Raw genomic sequence first — 25,140 nt, 5'->3', positions numbered from 1 at the left:
GCCTTTGCCACACTCAGGAGTTGTAAAACTTGTGTGCTTAGCAGACCTGTGTTGCTGGTGCATGTTTACTGCTAACTGTGCTTGTGGAGTCTAGGCCAAACCTCCAAGGATGTTATCAGGAATGTGAACCAGCTTCAGTCTGGAATGAGAAGACATCTCCTGGGTGGTTCAGTTTGCCAGCAAAGCTCACTGAGCTTGTATTTACTTCAAGACTTGTGTTTCACTCTGCAGCTTGGAACGTCACAGCAAAGCTGAGAGCAGTAAAGCAGAATAGAAATAAATAACTGCAGACCATAGAATTGAGTTGTCAGCCAGACCTTAAAGTCAAGAGACTGAGTGAGGCTTCAGCATGACTCAGGGGTTTGCTGGGATCCTGCTGGGTTCTGGAGAGGACACCACAAGCCACTCCAACCACCTACTTAGGACAGTCAAGGGTTTGCAGTGAATAAACAAGCCTGATCCCTTCTCTCCCACACACACTTGTGTACAAACACCTTCCACGGACAGGGACTCACTGCAGCCTCCCTGACAGAGCCCTCCTGGCAGGGGCTGCCTCCTGCTTTGTCCTTGTAGAGGCAGGGGAAGCCCATCTGCCCACACAGGGCTCTGGGGACAGAGCCCACTGCCTGCTGCTGCTCCAGAGAAGACTTGCTCATGTTCCAACCCTAAAAGAACATCACTGCCTGGTGTGGTAGGGAGTTCACACATAGCTGGAGCACTCAGCCTCTGTCCTCCTCTTAAGAGCTGCAATTTCCTTGCCTCTCTTGATATTTACTTCTCTGCAAGCAGTCAGTAGAGGGAAAGGAAACAACCCACATTGCTACACAGAAGGCAAAGCAGGCTTGTTTTGGCAAAGGGAAGTAACACTCACCAAGTACTTCACTAATCACTTGCTCAATAACTGTTATCCAAGACTTAAGAGAAGGCACATTACAACCCTAAAAATAGTCTGCAGCACTGCTCAGCCTTGGAAAGCCCTAGTCAGTGTCAGGGCAGTCAAGGATTTATTCCAAAACTGCCAAAGAAACTACACCAGTCCTTGAGTGTATCTATAAGAGGTACTCTGATGAGAGGGGGAATGGGAAAAAAAAAAAAAACAAACCAGAAAGAAAAGCATTGTTACGTAGCAGTAGAGAACCCAGAAGTAAATTAAATTTTCAAAATCATTTATATTTACATCAAAATCTGAAAAAAAATCAAGAACTTTCACTATTAGAGCAGGATACTCAGCCCCAGACTGAGAAAAAGCAGGAATTGAGAGCCTTCTAGCAAGAAACCTTAAGGCTGTTTATAGAGTGGGGCTGCCAAACCCTACAGGGACTTCCCTCCAGCCTGACAGAATCCTTGCTTTGGATAATTCAAAAAGGTATAAAAAAAGGTTATTGCTACTCTGCCAAGAAAACAGGACAATCTACAGGAAAGAAAGAAAGTGCTTTCCAAGTCTTTCCTCAAAAACCCACAAGTTTATCAGCCACCACAGGCTACAGACACCCAAGCACCAAAGGTGTACAGACAAGACTCTCCAACAATCCTTCCCTCATTCTAGCTCTTCTTCCTGCAGCAATTCCTTTCCTTCCCTGTAAAGGCACTTTCTATATTCTAAATCCTTACGCAGGGAAACACTTCCAGTTTTCCATCCCAACAAACAGAACAGTCCCACAAATACACAACATTCAGAAGGAATTTTAATTAACAAAATGGTCCAGGAAAGGGAAGGGAGAACCCAAAAAAAACAGGCCATTGCATTTGAGAGGTTGCATGTCAGTCACTAGGTATGCCTGCAAGCCCATGCACAGGAACCCATTTGGACCTTTGTCAGTGCAGAACTGTCTCAGCTTCCAGAACCACTTCTCTACTCCTTCCTTATATAGGCTAAATATTATATACATATATAAAAAAAATACAAACTTGAGTTTGTTATAAAGTGGCTTCTCTCTCTCTCTCCCCCTCCTATGCTTGCTTGGCACATGAATGCATGCAAAGCTAAGTAGGCTCTGAGGGCTGCACAAACAGCAGGTTTTGGCAACAAAAAAAAATAAACACAGCGAAAATAGATAAGCAAGATTAAAAGCCACTGAATTGAAAACCATATATTTTTCCAATTGTATAGAATTAGAACTACAGCTACGACTTAAAACTGTAAGAGTCTGTCATCCTCTCTCCCAACTCATGTCAAAGTTCATAGCAGCATAACACGAGATTCCTCAGGAAACATCAAGCCAGTGTTCTCTGCTTCAGGAGTGAGTTCACAGGTCCAAGTTTAGTCTGTCCGAAGGATCATGGGGGGATGCTCACTGTCTTCATCCAATCTAAGTGAGCTGGTTTCATCTTCCAGGCAAGCTCCACCCACAGCACCCAGGTCATCCGTATAGGCTGGAGAGAAAGGAACAAGGAGTTGGGGAATCAGCAGCAACAAACTAAGGCTTGGATCCAGAGTGAATGCGTGGAGCTGAAGTACCAGGCATTACTTCAAATAGTTTCACTGCCACCCTATGTTTGTTTTTATCATGACTCTGTTTCATGACTGTGTTTCTCCAAGCCAAGAGCAGTTCATGATCAAAATTAAACTCCTGTGTGTGTGCAATGCATACTGGAGCTTTGGGCAGCTGCTGTTTTCAGCCTCCACTGATGCAGTGCAGTGCAGATGCTGGCCTGTGCTGACTGCCCTCCCCTTGCAGCGAGGCACTAACCTGGGTGCCAGACGTGGCAAAAGCTCCACTCACTTGGAGAGCAGCAGCATTAACCAAGTTCTCATCCTCTTGATTTATGAGAGCAGTGAATCAGGCTAAAAGGTCACTGTTCCCATAAAGGAACAATAGCAGCATTTATTAACCTTTCATAAAAAATTTTTTTAGAAAAGGGAGCAGTGCTTTAATTCAGATGCTTTGCACAAGGTCTGGGTGCAGAACTGCCTCAAGAACCACATGGCAAATATTGAAACTATCACTACAGCCATCAACCACAACTCAAGCCAAAATTCTACCCAGAAAGCAGCAAAGACAAGTGGCCCATCTACAGAAAGCTACTGCACACCACGAGTGCTCTTTTCCTACTGCTCACCGAGGCTCCACCTCGCGCGCGCGGTTACGCAAAGCTCGGTGCGGCCGTGGACCAGCTCACGCAGCCATCTAGAAGGAAGCAACAGGCAGAGGTGCTCCCTGCCCCATTCCCAGCCTTCTCCTTACCATGCCTGCTGGGTGAGGAAGGCACATATGTACCTTTAGTCACAGCGGCACTGTACGTCTGCGCTACCAAGGGCCGGTCGTGCGATGCAGACTCCAGAATTTCGTTGGCGGGCTCCATGCTGCCATCGAGCCTGCCAGGACAGAGGGGTTAGCTGGAGAGGTGATCTGCCTGGGCACAAAACAGCTTGAGCTGGCAGCTACAGCAACATATTTCATCTGGTGTGCAAGAATAATGCACGTAGAAATGCAACAGGAGGAACTTGGTCCCTCTATTCCAGAGGCCTGGCTAGAAAGCACCTGACAACATTTGGTATTTCTCCGAAGACTCATCAGCATCAGGATCTAAATCCTAGTAGCTCATAGTAGGAAAAGAAGACTCAAAACAAGACTGCATGATTAAAAAATCCCATCCCAATCAGCAATATTTTAAGTTACCTTGAGCTCTGTCACAACACAAACGGTTGCTTCTGACACAGATACTAGAAAGCCATTTAGAGAAAGTATTAGAGCATTTCAAAGATTAACAACTTGGTAAAGGCTTCCCTCTATGAGGCTTCACTTCATCTTTAACCAGAGGTCATGTCTTCAAATGTTCAGATAAATGTATGATTTTTGACCATAATTGTAGGTTGACCAAAGCTGCAAACCTGAATTATCATCACGAGTTATTATCTTTAATTCCATGACGGATCAAGTAATTTGACTGTATTATCCTGGCTTTTCCTGCCAACCCTTATTGAGAAACTGCATTGTCCTATTTCTCAAGTGTTCTACAGTACTATTACAGAACACCTGCCTGGCCTATATGCAGGGAAGTTTAATAAGGACACCAGCAGAGAGAGAACAGGGATAATTTCATAGGCCAGTTTCCCCTCTGTGAAGTCAGAGTAAGATCTTTCTCATGTTTGTAACCACTTCATTTATTGATGAAGAGGACGGTGTCACACGTTTCAAATTCTTGTTGAAGTAACTCAACTCAAAGTGCCAAGAGGAAACAGGAGCACAGAGAGAGCAGCGATTGATCCCTCCCTGCACTGGGACAGGGCTCAGTTTCTGCTGCTAAAGCGGTGCTTGCTGTAGGGGATACCTGGAAGGAAGGCTCAGGGGGATTCTGAAATTACTCATTCATGTCAGAGGTCTGGAAAAAGATTACTTTGAAGAAATGAGCTGTTCTAAGTTGGACTTTTCCAGAACAAAACTAAGATTGAGAAGAAACTGGATTTTGAGAGGAAATAAAATGCAACAGCTCTCAGCTAACGTGGACTTACTTGTGCTGCTTCATTAGTGTGCACTCGCCTCCCTCCTGGGGGTCTAAGTTGTACATGTAGAGATACCCATCAGCAGCTCCCACCAGCAAACGAGGGATCTTCTGGATTCTAGAAAGGTTGAGAGCAGAAGTTATTTAATAACAGATTATTATATAAAAGATTATTAAATAACGTAAGAAAGCACGCTCTCCTCCCTTCTCATGATTTAATGGTTAGTCTCAGTCTCAGAGGGTTTTTCCAACCTAAATGATTCTATGACTTTAAGGCATTATTTTCCACACTAGCTCCTGGACAAGGAATGCTGTTGACAGTCAGAGCACCCAGGAAAGAGCTGTGTGTAAAAGATTTATAGCATAACCACATTTTGGGGCTAACAGGATGCCACAGGAATCAAGCAATTACATATGACTCAGTAAAACAGATTCAGAAGTTACCATCCTGTTATCAAGCTTTGTGCAACTCCAGAGACAAATATTCTAACGGGAAGGATTTACTTATTTGAGAAATGTTACAAAGCTTAATTATTGCTTAAAGGGTGCTTTGAGATCAGAGGAGTGAGAGTACAGACATTAAGTCAATTTAGCATAAAAACTATAAAACCCCCACAAAGTAAGTTTACTACTGCTCAGCTTATTACTTTGGTAGCTGTGCCAAATGGGACCTGCCTTTGAGGAAGACAGCATAAAAGATTAGATTTAGTCTTCAAAATTAACTTTAATGAATGCTACGCTGTTTTAGAGACAAGAATTATATGAACTTGCTTTCAAAGACTTCTTTAATGGTTAGGCTGGATTGCCTAATTTTGCAATTCACTAACAACATACACCATCACTCCCCATAGCACTAATGGAAACAAATGCCATAAAAGCCCACGGGTCTGTTCTCAATATTCTTGCTTCAAAATTAAAAGACATCTTTAAACAACACTTAGAAATGGGCTATTCCTATCCATATAGATCCAAACATTATGCCCTTTCCTCCTTCTCTCACAGGACTGAGAGGTGTTGGCTCTGCCACATTGCTCTTAAACTGGAATGATCACAGGTGAGCAGTGCTCTGCTGCAGATGAAGCTGGGCAGGCTCCCTGCTGTACTCACGTGGCAAGTGCACAGATGTTTTTGTGCCCACAGAAGGGCAGACGGACTGTAGCAAAGGCTCTGCCCTGGTTGAACATCTCTGTCACTTGAGAGGGCAGGTAGCTCGTGGAGGCCATCAGCACTTTTCCAAAGTAACCTGTCCAGGTTGTAGGCTCTTCCTGAGGTCTACAAGTCAGAAGAGAAAAGTCACCCACTTTGCCTTCACCTTCAAGAGAAAAGTGTGTAAACACTAGAAAACATTTTATTTTAAAAGATATTAAGCAGCTGTTTCTCTTCAGAAATAATTAATACTAATTCAGAAATAACTAATTGAGAATTCTAACACACTTCATTTATACAACAGGACAAAATGTGTCCTCCAATACCCTCAGCCTGTTATTTAAGCATGTTTGATTGTAAACTGATACTTCTGCATGTAAGACTGCATTTTATAACATTCATTACACAAGAGCAGAATCTACTGGAAAGCATTATGCTTCAGGATTTTATTAATCTGTTTATCACTAAGCAAATAATTGTTTCCAATAACTTCCACTGAAATGGAATTAAGAATGTCCTCTCAAATCATAAATATGAAGATTTTATAACTTGGTGTCTTTTAAAGCTCCCTGTATGCAGCTGGAAGGCATTGATGACATAGCGCTCCCCATATGGATGTCAGAGGAGGTGAAACAAACGTAACTGAAAATGTTAAAACTGCTCCACACTCCTCTGTGAAGGATGGCCAAGTTCTCTTTGGCAGAAAAACACCTTTTCTACTCAGTGGGAGAACAGTACACAGCTCAGCTGCAGTTGCTGATTCATAAGTGACTTCTTATGCCCTTTACTTTACAGTAGAAGTTCAAAAGGAGTCTGTCCACACTTTTGAGAACTCATTCTGTTGAGTACAGAACTTTTAATCCTTTTCCTTGAAAAATTCTAAGGCACCTTTGAAACCTACTTTTCTTTCACAGTCTCAAGTTTGAAGATATGCACCGTCTCTGTGTTACTGGATGCAGACAGAAACATGCCATCCATGCTGAAAGCCAATGAACAGATGCTCACACACCTGACAAAAAAGAAAAAAGAGAAGAAACACAAGAAAGTCAAACTATTTGGCTTAGTTAAGAAGATTTCTAAAGTCATCACTACTTTGCAAGTAACAAAAAACACCCTTCAATTAGCATTCTGAATTCTCTGATCATTTCTTGAAGCTATTCAAGCATAAGACTAAAGATGCTCAGCTCTGATGTTTACCAGATATGGGATCAATTAGTAACAATGTGAACTCAGTGTCACCCTGTATAAAGCACAGAGTTACTGCTGCCACAAACCACAACACCACTGCACAATGGCTATCACTGGCCACAGCATTAGAAGGATTTAGAAGAGAGTAAGAATATTAGATGTACTGCCTCCAATTTCCATAAGAATACAATATATCCTACAAAAGGTGACCCACTTTAAACAAGTTCCCTCACCAATAAATTTTAAAAGGCAAGAGGGAGTACAATTCTGACAGGATTGATTTATAGAATAGTCAAGTCCAAAGGAAGGAAATTGGAAAACATTCAAGCTGAAAGTGTTATAAGCATGCATGCAGGGATGAATGAAGATGAAAACAGGCAAAAAAAATCAGAATGCCAGCTCAATTGCTGAACATACTGGAAATCAACCATAAGGAATGAACATCAGGTTATTAACCCAGCTGAACTTTACCTCTTCACTCCCCTTCGGAATTCAAAGAGTTTCTGTCCCTCTGGAATGGAAAACACTCTTATTACTGTCCCCTGCAAAGAAAAAACCAGAAACAGATCATTTTCCATTTCAAGTTCATTCATTATTACTAGCTCTAGTGAGCACAACTAGAAGCAGCAAACCACTTTGCTGTTAACTCATTGCTGTGATGCAGCCCAGATACTACATGAAGTATTTATGGAGCTTGTTTGTAGGATGTGTTTGAAGAGTACAGAAACAAGAGGTGGGAGCTACTAATGCAGAGAACAAGCTGTGCATCAAAACCAGCCCTTCTTATCATATTTGATCATGAAAAACCAGCACACTAGACAAGTACCACGAGTGCAATCACTTGGATGTCTTTGTGCCTTTATCAGGTGCAATCAGTTATACCTTTATAGTCTAAGCTTATTACTCAAAGAGCAGAGGCTTCAGACTCTCTAATTTACACACATTACATGAACAATTTGTCATCACATGCCAAAGACTAGCAAGGCACTTCTCTCTATCTGGATTTTAACTGTCTTGTTTTCATTAGGAAGACAGCATCAAAACAAGACAACTAATTCCTATTAAGTATCCTGCACTAAAGGGAGAAACACTCAGAGGACTGCCCTAATTACAGCCAGATTAAAATGTTTTATTTAAATAACCTTATTATCCAACATTTCACAGCATGGAAATTGTGTCAAATATCATTAACAGATCTTAACTTAGATTTCCCATTTTAACTGTAAGCCCTCCTTCCTAGCACTTGCACATGGAACTGTGCACACTTAAAATACTTAATGACAAATTTGATTTTTATCACTGTTAGCAAGGCAATCAAAAGCTCCCTTACCTTTTCTGAGGCTGTGGCAAGTTTAGTACCACTTGCATCAAATGCCAAAGCAGCCAAGGGACTATCATGAGCTGGGATCATATTGGCAGCTCTCTGCAGTGAATCAATAAAATAGAACCTTAGAACAGTACAGGTTAAAAGCTGCATGTGACTGCATATTTCAGGCAAATATGGTTCTTAATTTCTGGACAACATCTTCAATATTTTTTTCAGTAACTAAGTACATAAAATTATCACTGAAGCATACACATAGAGAGTACAAGCAGCAGGAAGACAATTTAAACAGAAATTACTTGGTTCCACCCATTTGCCCAATTCTACTCAATCAAATCTAGTATCAGCACTTGTATTTTCTTTGCTGATATTCTGTGAAGCAAGAGATGCTGCAAACTGTTGCACAGAAACCTGTGTCCAGTAATTCCTCTCTGAGCAAGTTAAGTCATTTTCAATGCATCTTTAGTGGTGGAAACAGCATTCAAAGATTCTTACCAGATTGATGGTGTCAAAGACTTGTACTTCTCCAATAGTTGCACTTCCTGGATAAGCCAGGTAGCAATTATCATTGTTTATTGATAAAGCACACAACCCTAGAAGGGATGCAAAAACAGGATTAGAAACAGGAAAATTCCAGGACTTCTGCAGTAAAATTTTATGATTCTGTGCTTGAATGTCACAAAAATAATTCAAATTATCAACAGAAATAGAAACAAAGATAAGTAATCTCAGAGTCAATCTGCAGTATATGCAACTATTTAGCGTAAGTTTGTTTAAAATAATACAGAAAAGGAATAATACCAATAGAGCTACAATAACTGATTAAACAGTAGAACCTCCCATGCCTGCCATGACTCCTAAAGCATTAACCTGACAAAGTCTTTAACTACACCAAGTGCTGTCAAAATCCAGCTTTTATCTCCTGGTTTTTTCCTAACATTTCAACACATCCACTCCAGGAGACCAAAATACTGGGAAGATGCAGTTTAGGGCAGAGTCTGCTACTTGTTCTCTCTCAGCTGGATCCAACATGTAGGCTTTCAGACAACACTCATATTCATTATTGTATTTGAAAGCAGAATTTACAGCACCACAGCTCCCTGTAGAGATCCTCATACACTGACACAGAAAGCACTTTTCAGAGTTCTGCTGATTCTACCATCACATTTACCTGCAGGATTGGGAGGTGTCTCCCTGATTGTATGTAATACCTTCATGTCGCGTATGTTGTGGATATAAAGAGACTCTTCCAGACATACTATCAGCCTCTAGAAAAGGGAAAGAGGACAAAATGGTGATGTGGAAATAGAGTTCATTTGGAGCTATAAATCCTAAAAAAATTCTATCCCAAAATGCAGTAGGTACCTTCCAATAGAGAAGAAGTTGTACCCACCTGATGGAGAGAATTAAGAATCTGACAGAAGATACACAAGATCCAGCTCCTGACACAAACACTGCCCCCCACTTCCCTCAACCTCACCAGTGCAAACTGAAAACATTCCCATTATTAGTTTAAGTCAGCAAGCCAGAAACCTCCACTTAATTCTTATTCTGAAGCAATTTACATGTGGGAATAATGGAAATTACTTTCTGCTTTTGCTAAACAGAGAAAACAGACAAGACTTTCTAACCAGCCTGTAAGTTAGCCATAATCATTTGTGAATGGCCTTTTTTTTTAAACTAAGTTCTTCATCATCTCATTTACTTTGTAGACTACATGTGGATGACTAATTAGACATTACTCATTTTACACTAACTCCCTGTTCCAGAAATCAAATTACCCACTCTTTCTCTCATGACTTTAAACAGGAAACCCCTCCTCCCACGCTCATTTTTTGGGGGCAAAGTCAGACATTAAGGTTTTCTCCTCCAGATGCCATTCTCTCTAGTTTGAATGAACTGGTTAAAGACAGAGAAGTTTGTACTTGCTGAAGAGCCTACTAATGATTTAGTCATATAGCAAACTATGCTTCCAGGTGCTTAAAAAATTCACCAGGTGCGTGACGTTTTAGATTTTATTTTTTCAGAGGAATTCAGCACGCAGCACTTGCAACCATAACAATTTAATAGATAACTTTAAATTTTGACCTGAAGAGAAAATGTCAGTCTCACATACTTTCACATTAGGATGAAAGGATGATTTCACACTGGGAGGGACCTCAGGAGGTCTCTAGTCCTACCTCCCACTCAAAGCATGCCCAGCTTACTCAGGGTATTTCCCCAAGTAAATATATAAACACAGAATCAAAAATACTTAACCAAATAGAAGTACTGAGATGCCATACAGAAGGCACATTTGGAAAAGTACTGCTAAATTTCAAATAGCAATTCTGTCACTAAAGGAAGGGCTAGTGTAAGATCCACAACCCCTTTCCCCACATTTCCACCTAGGTAGAACCACTACTCACCTGTCTGTTGAGTTTGACAGCCAAGATGGTGTTGGAGTAACTGTAGTTGCAAATCTCTGTCCCCTTCTTAAAGTGACAAACTTTGAGCTTGCGTGGAGCTTTAAGGCTAACTATGGCCACCAGACTGCTGGAGAAAAGCCTCTCCACAATGCACACATCTTCTGTGTCAGCTGAGCAATCACAGGAACGAGGGAAAAATACAGAGGGGAGAAGAATGATGCACATCAACAGGAAACATTGTCTAAGCAAATCATAGAATCGGAGATTCAGTCTATGTAAAAATACAGTTTAACACCACAAACATTCTGCCACGACAGCTCAGAGTCAAGGTGGGATAGGCTGTTAAAACAGAAAATCTACACAGTGAGTGATGATTTCCAAAGATTTCCTCCCCCCTTCCCAAGGTGTAACACAAGTTTATGTTTCAGAACAGTGTCTACTCTCCATTCCCAAAATCCAACAGAAAAAATTCCAAAGCTACAAACCCCAGAAAATTGTCAAATTCCAGCATTTTACAATCTTCTTTAATCTCTGCAGAAATCTAGGAAATCAAACGGGTTTTAGGCTTTTTTTTTGTGCATGTGTTTGGGTTTTCTTTTTAAAGCTGTATTATGCTTGAAAGGATTTCTGATGACCCAAACCCTTGGCATTTCCATTTACCTCTCTATGAAGAAATAAAGGTTACAGAACTCAGAGAAGCTGGTGAAACTCATTTGCCACAAGACTGCTGCAGCCACCAATTAGCATTTCCACACACACCATCTTTACCTGCCAGGCCCTAAGAGCAATTTGTGCAGGAATCACTGGTGCCCAGCATTCATGCAGAGCCATAAAACATCAGATTTGCCAAATGTTTCTGCTATGGGAGCACTGAAAGCAAAGGAGGAACACAAATCCCTGTGTGAGGAGACAGCAGGAGGGAGGAGAGTCCAGGATCTCTGGCAAAGATGATTTCAGAGCAGTCGATCACAGCACAGCACTGGACCATGCTGGCAGGAGGCCAAGTCCCACCACCAGTTATCCTGGCATCTCCATGCCATAAACTCCTCTCCAAAACCCCAGGAACACAGTGCACACAGTTTTCAGGGCAGTGAGAAGCTGGAGAGAGTTTTACAATGCTCTGCAGCTCTCACAGCCACTGGCTACACCTGCCCTTTGATTACAGAACCCAATCAAGACAAGTGACTTGAGCCTTTGGCCTTGATCCATCAAAACAAATTTTTCAGGAGTCAGCTTCTGGATTAGCTCAATGCTTAACACATTCCAAACCATAAAACTGCCAGTAAAAAACAAAAAAAAAAACAACCCAAAAGAGCTTGTTTCTGAAGGCTTCTGTTTTGGCCAAGAGAAACATTAAGTAATTAATTTGCACTGTTCTCATCAGCAGTGACAGAAACTCCATGAAAAAAGTTCTGTTCAACATTCTCAGCATATGACACTGCCATCAGTGTGGGACATGTCTGATTTCAAAGTGCTTTTTCTGGGCCATTATTTCAAGAAAATGAACACAAAATATTTAATGTCCTACATTTTTTTGAGAGAAACAGCCTAGTTATGAAAAAGGAGCAGGTTTACACTCTGCATTTTCAGTACTCCATGCTACACAATTGACTTTTATCTACATCTTGTATTTAACATGGTACTTTTCCAGAGAAGACATAACAGCTCACAGAGGCTTTGAAAATTCAATTTTCTCATGCAACAGGGATAATGCATTTTAGTAATTACTTTGTTTTCAAGGAATTGTTCTCCATTTTTCTGATACTACACAAAACACATGAAAAAGAAATACAAAAATCTGCTTCAATAAATGTATGCAGAGACTCTGAAATGCAGAGGTCCATGTTCCTTGAATCAGAGTAGCTACATAAAAGACTCTCAAATATTTTACAGGATGGGTTATCAGCTTTCCATCTAAGCCTGGAGTCCTTCAAAATGGTGACATCCTTTTACAAGAGTCAGAAGACCAGCACTCAGAGACCCAAAACCTGACTGCTCCCAGCTCCAGGGTGGGCACAGCTTCTTTGCCCATCCAGGGATGAGTGTGCAGAAACAGCTTCTGGGATTTCTCATCCTCCCAGGCAGGCAGAACTGGAATTTCAGAAGGAGAACAGCAGCAAGGTGCTGTCCTCTGCTGCACTGATGGGAAGGGAAGGCACTCAGAGAAGAGCACAACTAAGCCACCAGACAGAAGAAACAATTTTCAATAAGCCAAATGCCTCAAAGGTATTGATAATCCTTCAGTCTCACCATACAAAGACTATAATACAGACAGTTACCTTTAAAGAAAGGCTTTGTGATGGGCATTTAATTAAATTCACTTTAAAATACAGGATGCACCTCTGCTCCTTTGTCTTCCTTGAACAGGAAGAAGAGATAAAATCTCCTCACAGCTGCCAAGTAATTTATGCTTCCCAACAGCAACTATTCAAGAGGGCACCAGGCTATACTGCCCATCCTATGCTCAGCTGACCTGAATTATTCATATGTTTAGCAGCAATAAAGCCCTATAGCAATGCTGTTACTCAGGTTTTTTGTTGTTTTTCTATTAGTATTATCTCCTCTACACCACACAACTGAGCATTGCCAGAAACTCAGATTCAAAACAGAGTAAGAACAAAAAGAACTGCAAAACAAATTAAGTATCAGCAGCGAGGGGAGAACAAGCAAACACATAACAAGATTAGTTTCATAAACACAAGCATGTAGCATCACAGACAAGAGCTGGTTAGAGCCAGCTAGATTATGATCAGCTGTGCCTTTATTCCATTTTTAATCCAAGAACATGAGCATGTTAGAAGCATTCATTAAGCCTTAAAGCACCCTCCAATCTAATGCTTGTTTTTACAGTGGGATCAACTGCACAGGGAGTCAGGAGATTTGCAGTCACAGCAAAGTCAGTGATGGGAGCAGCCAAATCTCCCTTTTTTTTTTGTATTTCTCTCAGACACAAGACAGCTGAGGCATATTCTGCAGTTTAGTTTTAACACCTACACAAGAGTTGTCAGATCAATATTCCAGAAGAGAAGGAGGGGTCCTTAGCAGTGCTCACTCAACACAAGAAGTCTTTAGGCTCACTTAAACTAAACTGGGAAGTGGGAGGCACTGGGTTTGAGAGGCCTCAAGACACCTTTCCTTGAGGAAAGGAGGTACCCAATGCACAGGAAGCCCTCCACCCTCATATCAAGTTTTAACAGGCACGGTTTGCAAGTCCAAGACTGAAAATTATTTGACTCATACAAAGAAAATGAAGGTTTCTCAATATTTCTATCTGCTTTGAACCAAGACTGTCTGGCTTCCACAGGCCAAACCACTGGATTTCTTGTAGTGAGAGGACAAAGAGTAATGGGCTAAAACTCATAGAGGGGAAATTCAGGTTCAGTTTATGGCAGAAATTCTTCCCTGTGAGGGTGGTGAGGCCCTGGCACAGGCTGCCCAGAGAAGCTGTGGCTGCCCCATACCTGGAAGTGTGCAAGGCCAGGTTGGACAGGGCTTGGAGCAACCTGGGATAGTGGAACTGGATGATCTTTAAGGTTCTTTACAACCCAAATCATTCTACTAAATGTTACCTCATACTCTGTGCTCAGCTTTCACACACTCAGAAAACTTAAAATTCCCAGGAGTTTAAGTCAATACAAAACCCAGAACAGTGTGATGACAAGATTGGAATTAGGTCAAAATTCCAACTCCAGCTGCTTTTATCAGCTTATTGCAAGATGTTGAACAAGGCACTTTGTCCAAGCTGTACTTTTTCTCTCAAGGACTACCCAGAAGATGCAGTCCTGCCCAGTGCAGCCAATCTCCCAGGATAATTTTCAGTGTCTTGTGTGACAGGGACTCATCTCACTGAGCCTCCTGGGTGACACCAGGCCAGACCCTGGAAGTGCCTGACATACTGCAGAGGTCAGGTACATAAACTCCACAGTAGAAAATGGAGTCCAAGCCACTTACTAACCAGTACAACCAGACCATGAGTCAAATAGGAAGATGCAGCTACAACACAATTTAATCCGACCGCAGGAGCCTCATTTGAACCTCACAATTACTTCTCTCCATTGACTGTGTACAGAAGCAGGCTGTCATCCCAGGTAATGGGTGATCTGAATCACACCCCATTTCCAAACTTAACATGCCACAGGCTCAGGTCACGTTGGGAATGGAGTCTGAGCACAGCTCTGTCATGGGATCCCACTGTGAGTGCTGACATCACAGCAACTGGAACCACCTGCTCACATGGAGTTTACAAGAAAGCAAGGATACTCAGGCATAGCACTCATAGCTGACTTATCAGCATCTCAAAAAGGGCAGCCTGTGAACTGCTGACAGAACAGGGGACACCACTTCTCCCCCAGGCCTCCTCCATTTCACCTCAGATCCTACTCAACTGTGATCACTACTGAGAAGTTATGGGAATCTGAGTTATTCACCCTTTTGGATGAGCAAGCCTGCAGCTATCATGTTAAAGAATAATTTTGTAACAGAAAATATTAGGATAAAAAAATAATTAAGGCTTTGTTTTGTTAATTGATAAGGGTATATTAGTACTTCCATGCCCCAAGAGCCAGTATAAAGACCCAAAAGACACTCTCTCACATGATTAAATTATTATTTTTATACCCAGCTGCTATATAACCTGGCTGGACATTATTAGAAAAGCAGAGTTCTCAGCTACTACCAAATTTTGTACCATACCAGCTAAATTTAAATACAGAACATTGATTCACACTTTTACCCTGTCTGCAATTACTGTTTTGTATTTGTGTGATATTTACACTTAAGGTTCTTTTTATGCCAATTTCAAACAACCTGTGAAAAAGTGAAACATTTCTTATTCTTCTCACATTAAACCAACTAAAGGGATTTAAAAAAAAGAAAAAAAAAAAGAAAAATATACTTACTGCATTCATAGATCTGCTCTAATTTGTCCACAGAAGAAAGAGAGAAGAATTTGTAGCCTGATTTACTGCCAACTGCAAGGGACCTGCAAAAGAAACAAGCCAGTCAGGAACATCAACTCCATCAGCTGTGATTACCCTTGGACAGATTCTTACCCAGCTCTAAACCTCCAGCTGGGCTAGCTCAGTAAGGAAAGTGATAAAAAGTTTGTCCAAAAAAGCCATAACAGACACAGACAGCTTCCTCAATTCTGATTAGACCAAACAGCTTCACAGTTACAGAATTTGGGTGTGGAATTCTGCTTCACATTTATGAAATGAGAGTTCACAGCCTAAAGTAAACCTACTGCCCAATTCTCACCGGTGATTTCTTCACACAGGCTAAAAGCTTTAGTGTGGAGAGAAGATGATGACTTGAATAATGTAATGCAAACCAATTACATCATTGCCTCATCATTAGAGGTGACCTCCAGGACCTTTTACACTGGGCTGTCTGGGGATTTTGTTCTTTACAGTGTAACCGTCCCCGAGCATCCCAGAAGAGTTTTCATATTAAAAAAAAGTAATTAAAGACTGCCAACTCTCATTTTCTCTGGCTTTACATGATGATGTTCTAGCACCCCCACTGTCAGGTCTCAGTCTTACAAATACTCATAGTGAATCTTTGATCAGAGGCACCCTCTAGAAAGTGCTAGGGACTGATGTTAAACAGATTGAACAATAGCAGAACATTCAAAAACTGACTAAAACCCCTTCTTTCCTCCATTACTCAATTTTCACACTTAGCTCACAGACCATTTAATTGCTTTTCCAGACAGAGTCAAAGGCAGGTCTTAAATTTTAAGCTAGAAAAACCTTTAGCCTGTCTTGCAGGTCTTTACACATCAAGGCAGCAGACAATGGCTCATTCTTGTTTCCCCTCCCCATCTGGAAGATGATTTTATGCCACAGATAAAGAAAATTAACAGTCAATACAGTTTTACAGAAGTGCATTAGTATGCTTATAGTTCATATATTTTTTACTGCCAAGAGGCATGGAGGAAAATTCCAATAAAATCCATTTTGATCCCCTAAATTGTGGCAAGCCATTCAACACAGGGCTGCAATCCAACCGTGCCAGTCAGGCTGCCAAAAATTCCTTTTTGAACTCAGCAAGATCATTCTCTACAGTTCAGATGCACTGACAATTAATACAGCATTTGGAATACAATGAAGATTCCTAGATTTCATGTTCTTTCTGTATTTTCACTTGTGGCTCCAAAGTGAGTCTTTTTTAAATTTCAGCATACCCAGAAGATTAAAAATTGCTGCTCATATAGTTCACCCTCTGAAATTAAGCTACAAAATCAACTTCTGTAGGATGGTGTGACCTTTTCTTCTAGAAGAAAATACAGCTGGCACAATCTGGTTAGGAAATTATGTTTGAGAAGGTTTAAACCTTCAAATTAAAACATGAACCACACAAGCAAGAGATTCAATTCCACAGATTCAATAACCAAGATATTAAAAAAGCATATTAGGCTTAAAGATAGAGAAGCAATCATAAAACAAAATTTTGTTGCTGCTCCTCTAAGTCACCCTAGAAATACTGAATTTAATTTTCCTTCAGACAAAATCAGTATGTTCAGCAGTCTCCATCTGATTCATCACCAAAGACACTTCAGTGGTTTTGCTGTACAACTCAACAAAAACTCACATTATGAGAAAAAAAACCCCTGAAACTCTAACTTGATAAAACAAAGCATTGAGTCAGCTTTTCTTGTATCATCTACTGCTTTCCTCAAAAGAAAGTTTCACAAAGAATGACACCAGAATTGTCACTTTGCAAAGATAAACAAGCACTGCACAGAGTTAAAAATAAGTGGAGTCACAAGACTCCTTGCAATACAAACCATCCACAAAAGACACAGGATGATTTCCTCACACAGAACCCCACCAGCAGCTATTTGTATTTCCAGGCAGAACTGATTCCTGAATTGTCCTCACAGCTTTAAACACAGAATACTGCTGAATCACTGTTTCACTGACAGCATCTCTGAAAGCAGCAAGGAAACCAATTTTTCTTGCCCTCCGACTATACCTCATTCACATGAGCTGCAGACAATGGCAAACATGAATTGTGTACATGATAAAAATCATTAGACTGAGCAGAACCCAAAATGCAGAAGCACAGAATGGACCTTTCCATCCATGACAACTGCTTTTTGTTATTTATTTCAGGACTGAGGTGATGGAAGTCACAAATTATTTGTTTATAGAGAGCAGTTCAAGTCAAGGTAATTAAACCCATTTCAGTGTACAAGTGTAACTGCAAAATAACCCCTTTTTGTTCTGGAACAGCAGTCTTGCTTTTGGAGGGTTTGCTTTGTTGGTTTGGTTTTTTTAAAATGTATTCTTAAATTACTTCTTATGAAACTACTGGGAAAAGGCTTTTTCTATGTAATAAGAACCCACTAGGCTGAATTATACCAGCATAATCACAGTGCTTTAAATCTCCCATCTTCCCCTGCACTGATATTACACTTAAGCCCTTAAGACACCCACAGCCATCTAAATGGCCAAATCCACAAAACAAGGACCAAGCCAAAATTACCTCACCTCTGCAAAAATGTGCAAGCATATGGGGAGGAAATATGATCAATAAGCCATTCAGCTGCTGCTCAGATAGACAGTGGCCAACAAGAAGCTGCTGTGGTTTATTAGAAGCTCCTTTTACAGCATAGGTGTTATGCTTTATAATCACTGATTTTCAGAAGCTGATGAGAGACTGAAATTGAAAATAAAATAAATATTCTCTAAAATGGCTTTTTTTCCCTAACATTATGCTATACACATGTGGGTTTTAGCTCTATTATGTGCAGCCTCTATTACACACTTCAGACTGTAGGCTCTGAGCTATTTCATCATGAAGCTTGTCTCCTCAGTACAAAATTATCAATATAGCCATGATTTATGGAACTGTGTTTATCCCCTTTTTGCAGAGATAATGCTGCAGACTGATCCAAGACTACATAAATCTTGATAGTATTTTCAAGAGTGACTACCATAAATAATTAAAACTATCCTCATCAAGCAAACAGTGTGGGAGATTTCACACATTCATTAGAAGATGCTGACACTCTAAGTGCACTCACCTAAAGTGGGAAATCAGCTGCCTCAGTCTCTCTGGCTCTTTAAAAGGAACAAGTTTTTTCAGCTGGGTTAGAATCCTAAGGTTTGCTTTTGTTTCTTTAATATACATATAGAAGGAAGAAAACCAGTTTTTCCCTTTCCATATCACAGAGGACCTTAACTATTAATCAGAAATATTCTACATTAATCAGAAAGTTCCTAACAAGGGCAGCTCTTCCAAAGATTAAATCAATTGCAGCTGCAGCATAAACATGACTCTAAAAGTCATTACTGCTTTAAATAACTGGTTAATTAAGCCTACTTTCATTATGATACAGTCTCATTATACTAATGTTCCATCTCATTTCAAAACCAATGTAAATTTCCACAGACAAAACATTTTGGCTTATGATGAGGAGAGGGAAAATAATAATAATAATGAAAGAAAAATCAATGAAGGCATAAGAATTGCTAAGGAATTACTAAGGAAATGTACCTTGCTTTATTTCCCCCTCCAAACTATCTGCTGTTACATCTCATGGGCATGTCTTAATGTCAATTATTTTGGAAAAGAGACACAGAACTTCATACATTCAATGTTTTTGTCAGCAACATTCTGACAAGCCACAGGAGATTTTCCCATTATTCTTGTATTAAAAGAAAACTCCAACTTAAATCTGCTACAGCAAAAGGAGACCATGCCTACTCATCACTTCACACGCAGGCTGGGACAACAAAGTCCATAATCCAAATAAATATCACTATCCTTGGGCCAAATCCCATCCAAATGGTCACACAGTGAGAGCAGCTCCTCTGGCCAGCCCCCCTCAGCTGCTGTGCCCTGTGCAACAACAGCAAGAAACACAACATACGCTTGTCTGGCTCAGCTTGTCTGGCTCAGCTATCCTCCCTGAGGGCAGGAGCTACGGGGCCGCTCTGTCCTTCCTTTTTTGGGTCTGGGCTTAGCTTTAAATTCTCCTTGGAATAGAGAGCTCTCCTGTCCTCAAGGATCACGGGTGAAGGACACCTGAACCTAGGAGAAACAAAGGCAGAGGAGTGAATGCTCAGCACCTAACCCTTGTTCTTCCCACCACAAGCAGTTTACTACAGAGATCCAAACATCACAGAATAGGGGGATGAGGATACAGCTCCTGGGACACAGCATGCCAGGTGCATACAGAGACAGCAGCACTTGCTCACAGTGTAGAATGGAATTGATTTATTTGGGAAATAAAGGGCAGAATTAAATTGGAAAGAAGAAATGCATGGAGTGATACATTCCATGTGTAACTCCACACATAAATGAACACAGAGCCTGAAGAAACCCTTGCCAATAAGGCACACACCAGTGTTTTCCTCAGAAGTCCAAACACAAGGTTTCCTCTTCCCCTTTCATCAGAAGTCTGTTTTCAGAACTGCAGTGACTACTTTGTTTCCAAATGCTGTCCCACAATTACTTCTTTTAAAAAAAGATGACTAAAACTTCTCTATTCTGCCCACTTGCATTATTTCACAAGCTGTTTGGTGGGGTTATTTTCTGTGGGTGGGGTGCAAACTGAATCTGAACACCATTTGTAAGCACTTCCAAAGAATACCTGTAAAACAGTTTAAATATTGAAAGTTTCAGCTATTATATAGATACATACAAGCTTTGGGATCTTGAAGTTATGCTTTTCTTAAAAAGTCACAAACTTCTAATCCATTAGCACTTCCCTTATGAGACCTAAAGCTTCTATGAGTTTGTGAAGTGTTTAATTTTTCATAAACCTATCTCTGCTCAGTTTTAGCAGTTTTCCCAGAAGTAATACAAACTGCACTTGGGCTTTTCTCCACTGTTCAAGATTTACAGCTGTAAAATCTACCTAGCACTGAGGCCACCCACAAGCTTCCACTGCCTGGTTTTGTTGGGACACCCAAATTCCAATGGGTTGCTCCACTTTGATCTGCAAGCTGGAGCTTCTGCCTCTCAATCAGGGAATGCCACTCATGCCAAGTTGTGCAATGATTGATTCACTGGGGAAAAGGGCTCAGTCCAAAACAAGCACACTAAGATCTTCTGAAAATACCCTTCTCTGGGTTTTTACTTAATGAAAACATTATATCAAAGAGAAGCCACAAAGCAACCGCTTCTGCTGCATTATAGGTGAAGTGTTTTCAGGCACAGTTCCAGCCCCAGCCAGTAATTCAAAACTCTCATGTAAATAAAGCTTGGGGCAATGTGGCATAAACAGGCAAGACAACACTTGCAATAATGCAGATACTATTCCAAGAGACAATGTCCCTACACACAGCATCCATGAATGAATATTAGCCAAGTCTGGGAAAAGGCAGGGACAAAAAGCAGGATTGAGGATATCTGCTTCAGCCACCAGGGATTGCAACAACTGGGGAAAGCAACAGCAACTTGTGTGATGACAACATTCTAACTACCAGCAATCCAATTTCCCAAGACTGAGAGCCACCATGAAGCTCATCTTCGTACAGGAGAGAGTACCTAATTACCAAATCTTCATAAAACAAAGAAAAGTTGGCTTGATACTTCTTCTCAGCAGCAACAAGCTCCATCTTCTCCTAAGACAAGGAACTGGCTCTGCTGTGCAGGCAAGCAGGACAGTTAAACCTGAGTGGAACTGGCACCTTATTAGGGTGAAGGTAAAAGCTTTAAATGTAGTAACAACAACGAGCCCATGTCATTTATTTTCCAGTTTTGTCTGTCAGCAATTCTTCTAATTACTGAAGCACCTTAAAGCATGATGTGAGCTGTACTGACTGGGCAGACATAAACAAAGCTTGCCTTTCATATAGTGCCTGAAAGAATATACATTTGTTTACCTTGCCTGTCTGGAGAAGGGCTCCAGTAACTTGTAAAAGTTGAAAACAGGTGAGCTTTCTGAGGCCCAGCATGGGAAAGTGGCTTTCCTAATAAGATCTTTTCAGCTCCTCTCACCTGGTGAACTGTGATCTCCTACATATATAAAAGATATAGTATATATATTCTATATATATACACACTTTTATATATTCTATATATAAAATATATAGTATATATATTCTATATAGTGTGTGTATATATATGAGTATATAAAATAGTATATACAATATGTAGTTTATATATTCTATATACTATAATACTATATATAGTATATATTATAGTATATGATAAACTCTGCTGCCTTCTGGTTCCTCCACTCAAACAAGAAAATATGAGAGATCATGGGTGAGAAACAGGAAAAAAATTAAATAAACTTCTGTTTAAAGAATGCACATAATCACTAAATTCTACTCAGTTTAGGAACTTGAATGCAGCTTGGTTTGGAGCACTTACCACATCAGACAAGTGTTTCACTGAGAAGCTGCTCACAAGGCATCTGCAAGACTGCTTTTACACTTACTACTTTTCTTGGGGAGTTTTATTCAAGACACTGTTGGTAAGAGATTATTCCACATCATCAACCATCCCATTTTATCTCAAATTAAGTGGCCTTTTAAATTACTCTCAGAATTTCGAGACAAAAATATGAACAGAAGCCTTTTGATATTTCTGTCATTCCTACATCAGATACCTGAATTCATAAATATTCAAAAATGACACAAAAGATCTAGTAACCCAAAACTTAGAATTGCAAATATCTGTGGGCCAGGTCGGTCTCATGTAAAAGATACATCACCAAAATTCTCAAGGTGATTTATTCATAAATCATAATTTTTAAAAATATAATTTATTGACACAATGGATATTAGAATACCAGACACAAAAATAACCCCAAAGCAGCTATCAAAGAACATTTTTTGGTTATTTACAAAAATGAAATAGGAAAAGTAGTACAGTAGCACATCCAACTGAGGAATAAAATCATTGGCCAGGTGTCCCTTTTCTCTCCCTATAAACTCCAAGTCATAAAGGAATCACCTTTATGCTCCTTGAAGAAAGATTTCAAGGTGTACAAGCCAAACCCCACTTAGATAAGTTTATGTTGTATTTGCTTTCTTGTTATTTCTGCCTTGGTTTTGTTCTCAAGCCAACCTGCAACTCTTGTTGAGATTAAGTGGTTTTTTGGTACAACTCAGTCATCTTTAGGTAAATAAAGATCTCCACAAAGCTAAGGTGCAACTGAAAATGCAGAGCTGCCACACTGGAGAACAGAGCTGAACTTCAAAAACTTATATATGACCTTTACAAACTGCAGAAGAAAGAGGTGACAAATCCCCTAGTTATTATGACTTGGGTTTTTTCCAGTAATAGGTAAAAAATGAATGGTAGCTGAGCAAAACTTGGGCATGTTTTATATTGATAGAATGAGCTCTATATGGCACTGAAAAAATGTAAAAAGCAGTTGCAAAGTCTCTGCCTTGAATCAATATAGGGATAATGATTTACTCACAAATACACAGAGCACTACTGCTCCCCCATCATTTACCACAACTTATTTACTGCCAGAGTTTCTTGTCTCAAACATATCCAGCTCCAACTGCCCATCTCTTCACCCAACAAAGCCTACAAAGGCAGAGTCTCTCCTGCTGTGATGTAACTGTGCCTGGCAGCCAGCAGAAATAACCTTCCCAGCTCCCGTGTGCTACAGGAGCTGCTGACGACAGGCACAGATCTCCCTCGTGAGGACAAGATATTGCTGCTTGCAGAAAGAACGAGTGGTTAAAAACACAAACCCTCCACCACACACGTGGGCTACACTTTGTGATGCCAACCTGAGATCATTTCCTCTTACTCACTTCCTAAAACAAAACCCCTTTCTCGAGTACAAGCTCTCTCAATTCTTACTCCCTCCCCAGTTTCATTTCTCAGGTATTTAAGACAATCAAAACCTTCTTTAAATGAATTTCAGCGCTCCAATCCCAACTAATAGGGGGTTCCTAAATTAAAAATACTGCTTTATAATACCCCATATAAAAACTAATATGCACTAATTGATCTAAATATGCTGCAATGATTAAGTAATTTGTGAGACGTGCAGCTTGAGCCATCCCAAGCCCAAGGAAGTGCAGTTCCAAGGATCAGAGAAACGCCTGTTCTCTAAATCAAAACCAAAAGTAACACGGGCTCATTAAAACACCTTCAAGCCTAAGTCTCACTGCTTTAACGTAGCAGGTGCCAATAAAATAACTGTATGATAAGAAAACTGCGAAGAACTTTTGGGTGAAGTCTTTGCACGTCTGGGGTTCGTGTCAGGCCCTCCTAGGGCTGAACATCAGCAAGGAGCAGCAGGAGCCCTCCTTCCATCCCCTTCCCAGGAACAGCGAGCGATGCTCCCAAGCAGGAGCTCAACTTCCCGGGGAGGGAGCGGCCACCAGGCTGCCACCAGCCCCGAGCCGCGTGTCCCCGGCACGAGCGGCCTGTCCCTGTCCCTGTGGCTCCTCATGAAGCCGGAGGGCACCGGGGGCTGTTCCGGGCCCTCCTCCCTGTGTGGGGCTCCCGGCTCCGCTCCAGCCCCGAGGCCCCGGCACGGGCCGGCCCCAGCGGCGCTCCCCGCCACGGGAAGGGGCGGCACCGGGGAGACCCCAGCGCGCTCTGCCCGCGGCCAGGCCTGCTCAGGGGCCCCCCAAGCCGCCTCAGGGCCCCCCCGGCCGCTGCCGCTCCCCGGCCCGGGCCCCCTCAGCCCGCCCCCCTCAGCCTCCCTTACGTGTTGTCCTGGTTGAAGTTAGCGAACAGCAGATGGCCGCTACCGGCGTCGCCGCTCTGCCCGGCCAAGTTCATGGCGGGACAGCCCTCGCCACCCCCGTCCGGCGGGGGGAGGACGAGGAAACACCTCCGGAAGGCTGCACCCCTCAGCCGCGGCCCCCGCGGCCGCCCCGACCCCGCCGCATCCCCGCCGGGCCCTTGTTTACGCGGCGGGCGGCGGAGCGGCCCCGCGCCTGCGCCCTCCCGGCCGCCGTACGGCCAGCGCGCCTGCGCGCGCGCGGCGGCGGGGAGCGGGTCGTGTTGCGAAGCTAAGAAGGGCCCGCCGCGGCTGGCGGTGGATGGGAGACTCGGGGTGCGGCACGGAGCCCCGGCGGGTCCCCGCTGTCCCCGGGCTGAGCGCGGCCACCGCGGTCCGGGCTCGGTGGCTCCGCTATCCCCGGTCACGGTATTCCCGCGGTCCCGGTTACAGTGGTGGCCTCGCTGTCCCCGCTCACGGTGGCACCGCGGTCCCAGCCCGGTGGCCCCGCTGTCCCCGGTCACGATGTTGGCTCCGCGGTCCGGGCACGGTGGCCCCGTTCATGCCCCGCGCTGTTCCCGCCCGCCCGTGCCTGTGCAGTTCCACTCCGTGCCACGGGATGTCCCCGAGGCTCAGCGGATGACTTGGGAAAAAGGAAAAATAAAAAGAAAGTTGGAGCTGTTCGGGATGGAGAAGAGAAAATTGCGTGGAGATATCAGAGCAGATCTCAGTGTCTGAATGGGCTCTTGGTCAGGATTTGTAGGAAGAGGGAAAGGAGGAATGGGATCACATTGAAAGGGGAAATAGATACACAGAGGGAATCTTTACTGTGGTAGTGGTGAGGTGCTGGAACAGGTTGCAGATGCTCCCGCCCAGCCCGGGCAGAGTCCAAGGCCAGGCTGAATTGAGCATCCTGGTCTAGTGGATAACACAAATTGCAAGGGGAAAAATGAAAACAAAACACAGACCAACAA

General features: G+C 42.1%; 1 protein-coding gene across 2 annotated transcripts; it reads right to left on the bottom strand.

Moving 5' to 3' along the window:
* Positions 1 to 1,225: 1,225 nt before the first annotated feature.
* Positions 1,226 to 24,396, bottom strand: WIPI2 (WD repeat domain, phosphoinositide interacting 2). Of its 2 annotated transcripts, none has more exons than XM_064726400.1 (12): positions 24,152 to 24,396; positions 15,408 to 15,490; positions 10,510 to 10,679; positions 9,273 to 9,369; positions 8,597 to 8,694; positions 8,108 to 8,200; positions 7,249 to 7,319; positions 6,491 to 6,598; positions 5,551 to 5,715; positions 4,454 to 4,561; positions 3,186 to 3,316; positions 1,226 to 2,373 (listed from the first exon to the last, which is right to left on the bottom strand). In XM_064726400.1, exons 1-12 carry the CDS (start codon positions 24,223 to 24,225, stop codon positions 2,261 to 2,263), a joined length of 1,311 nt encoding a protein of 436 aa, XP_064582470.1. In that variant the 5' UTR covers positions 24,226 to 24,396; the 3' UTR covers positions 1,226 to 2,260. The 2 variants fall into 2 exon arrangements, with proteins under 2 accessions (XP_064582470.1, XP_064582471.1); XM_064726401.1 differs by having other exon boundaries at positions 3,219 to 3,316.
* Positions 24,397 to 25,140: the final 744 nt, after the last annotated feature.

This window comes from Zonotrichia leucophrys, chromosome 14, assembly GCF_028769735.1.
Source record: "Zonotrichia leucophrys gambelii isolate GWCS_2022_RI chromosome 14, RI_Zleu_2.0, whole genome shotgun sequence".
In the NCBI taxonomy this organism is placed as follows: domain Eukaryota; kingdom Metazoa; phylum Chordata; class Aves; order Passeriformes; family Passerellidae; genus Zonotrichia; species Zonotrichia leucophrys.
Note: the sequence above shows the minus strand (reverse complement) of the source record. Positions and strands in the feature narration are given on the sequence as shown.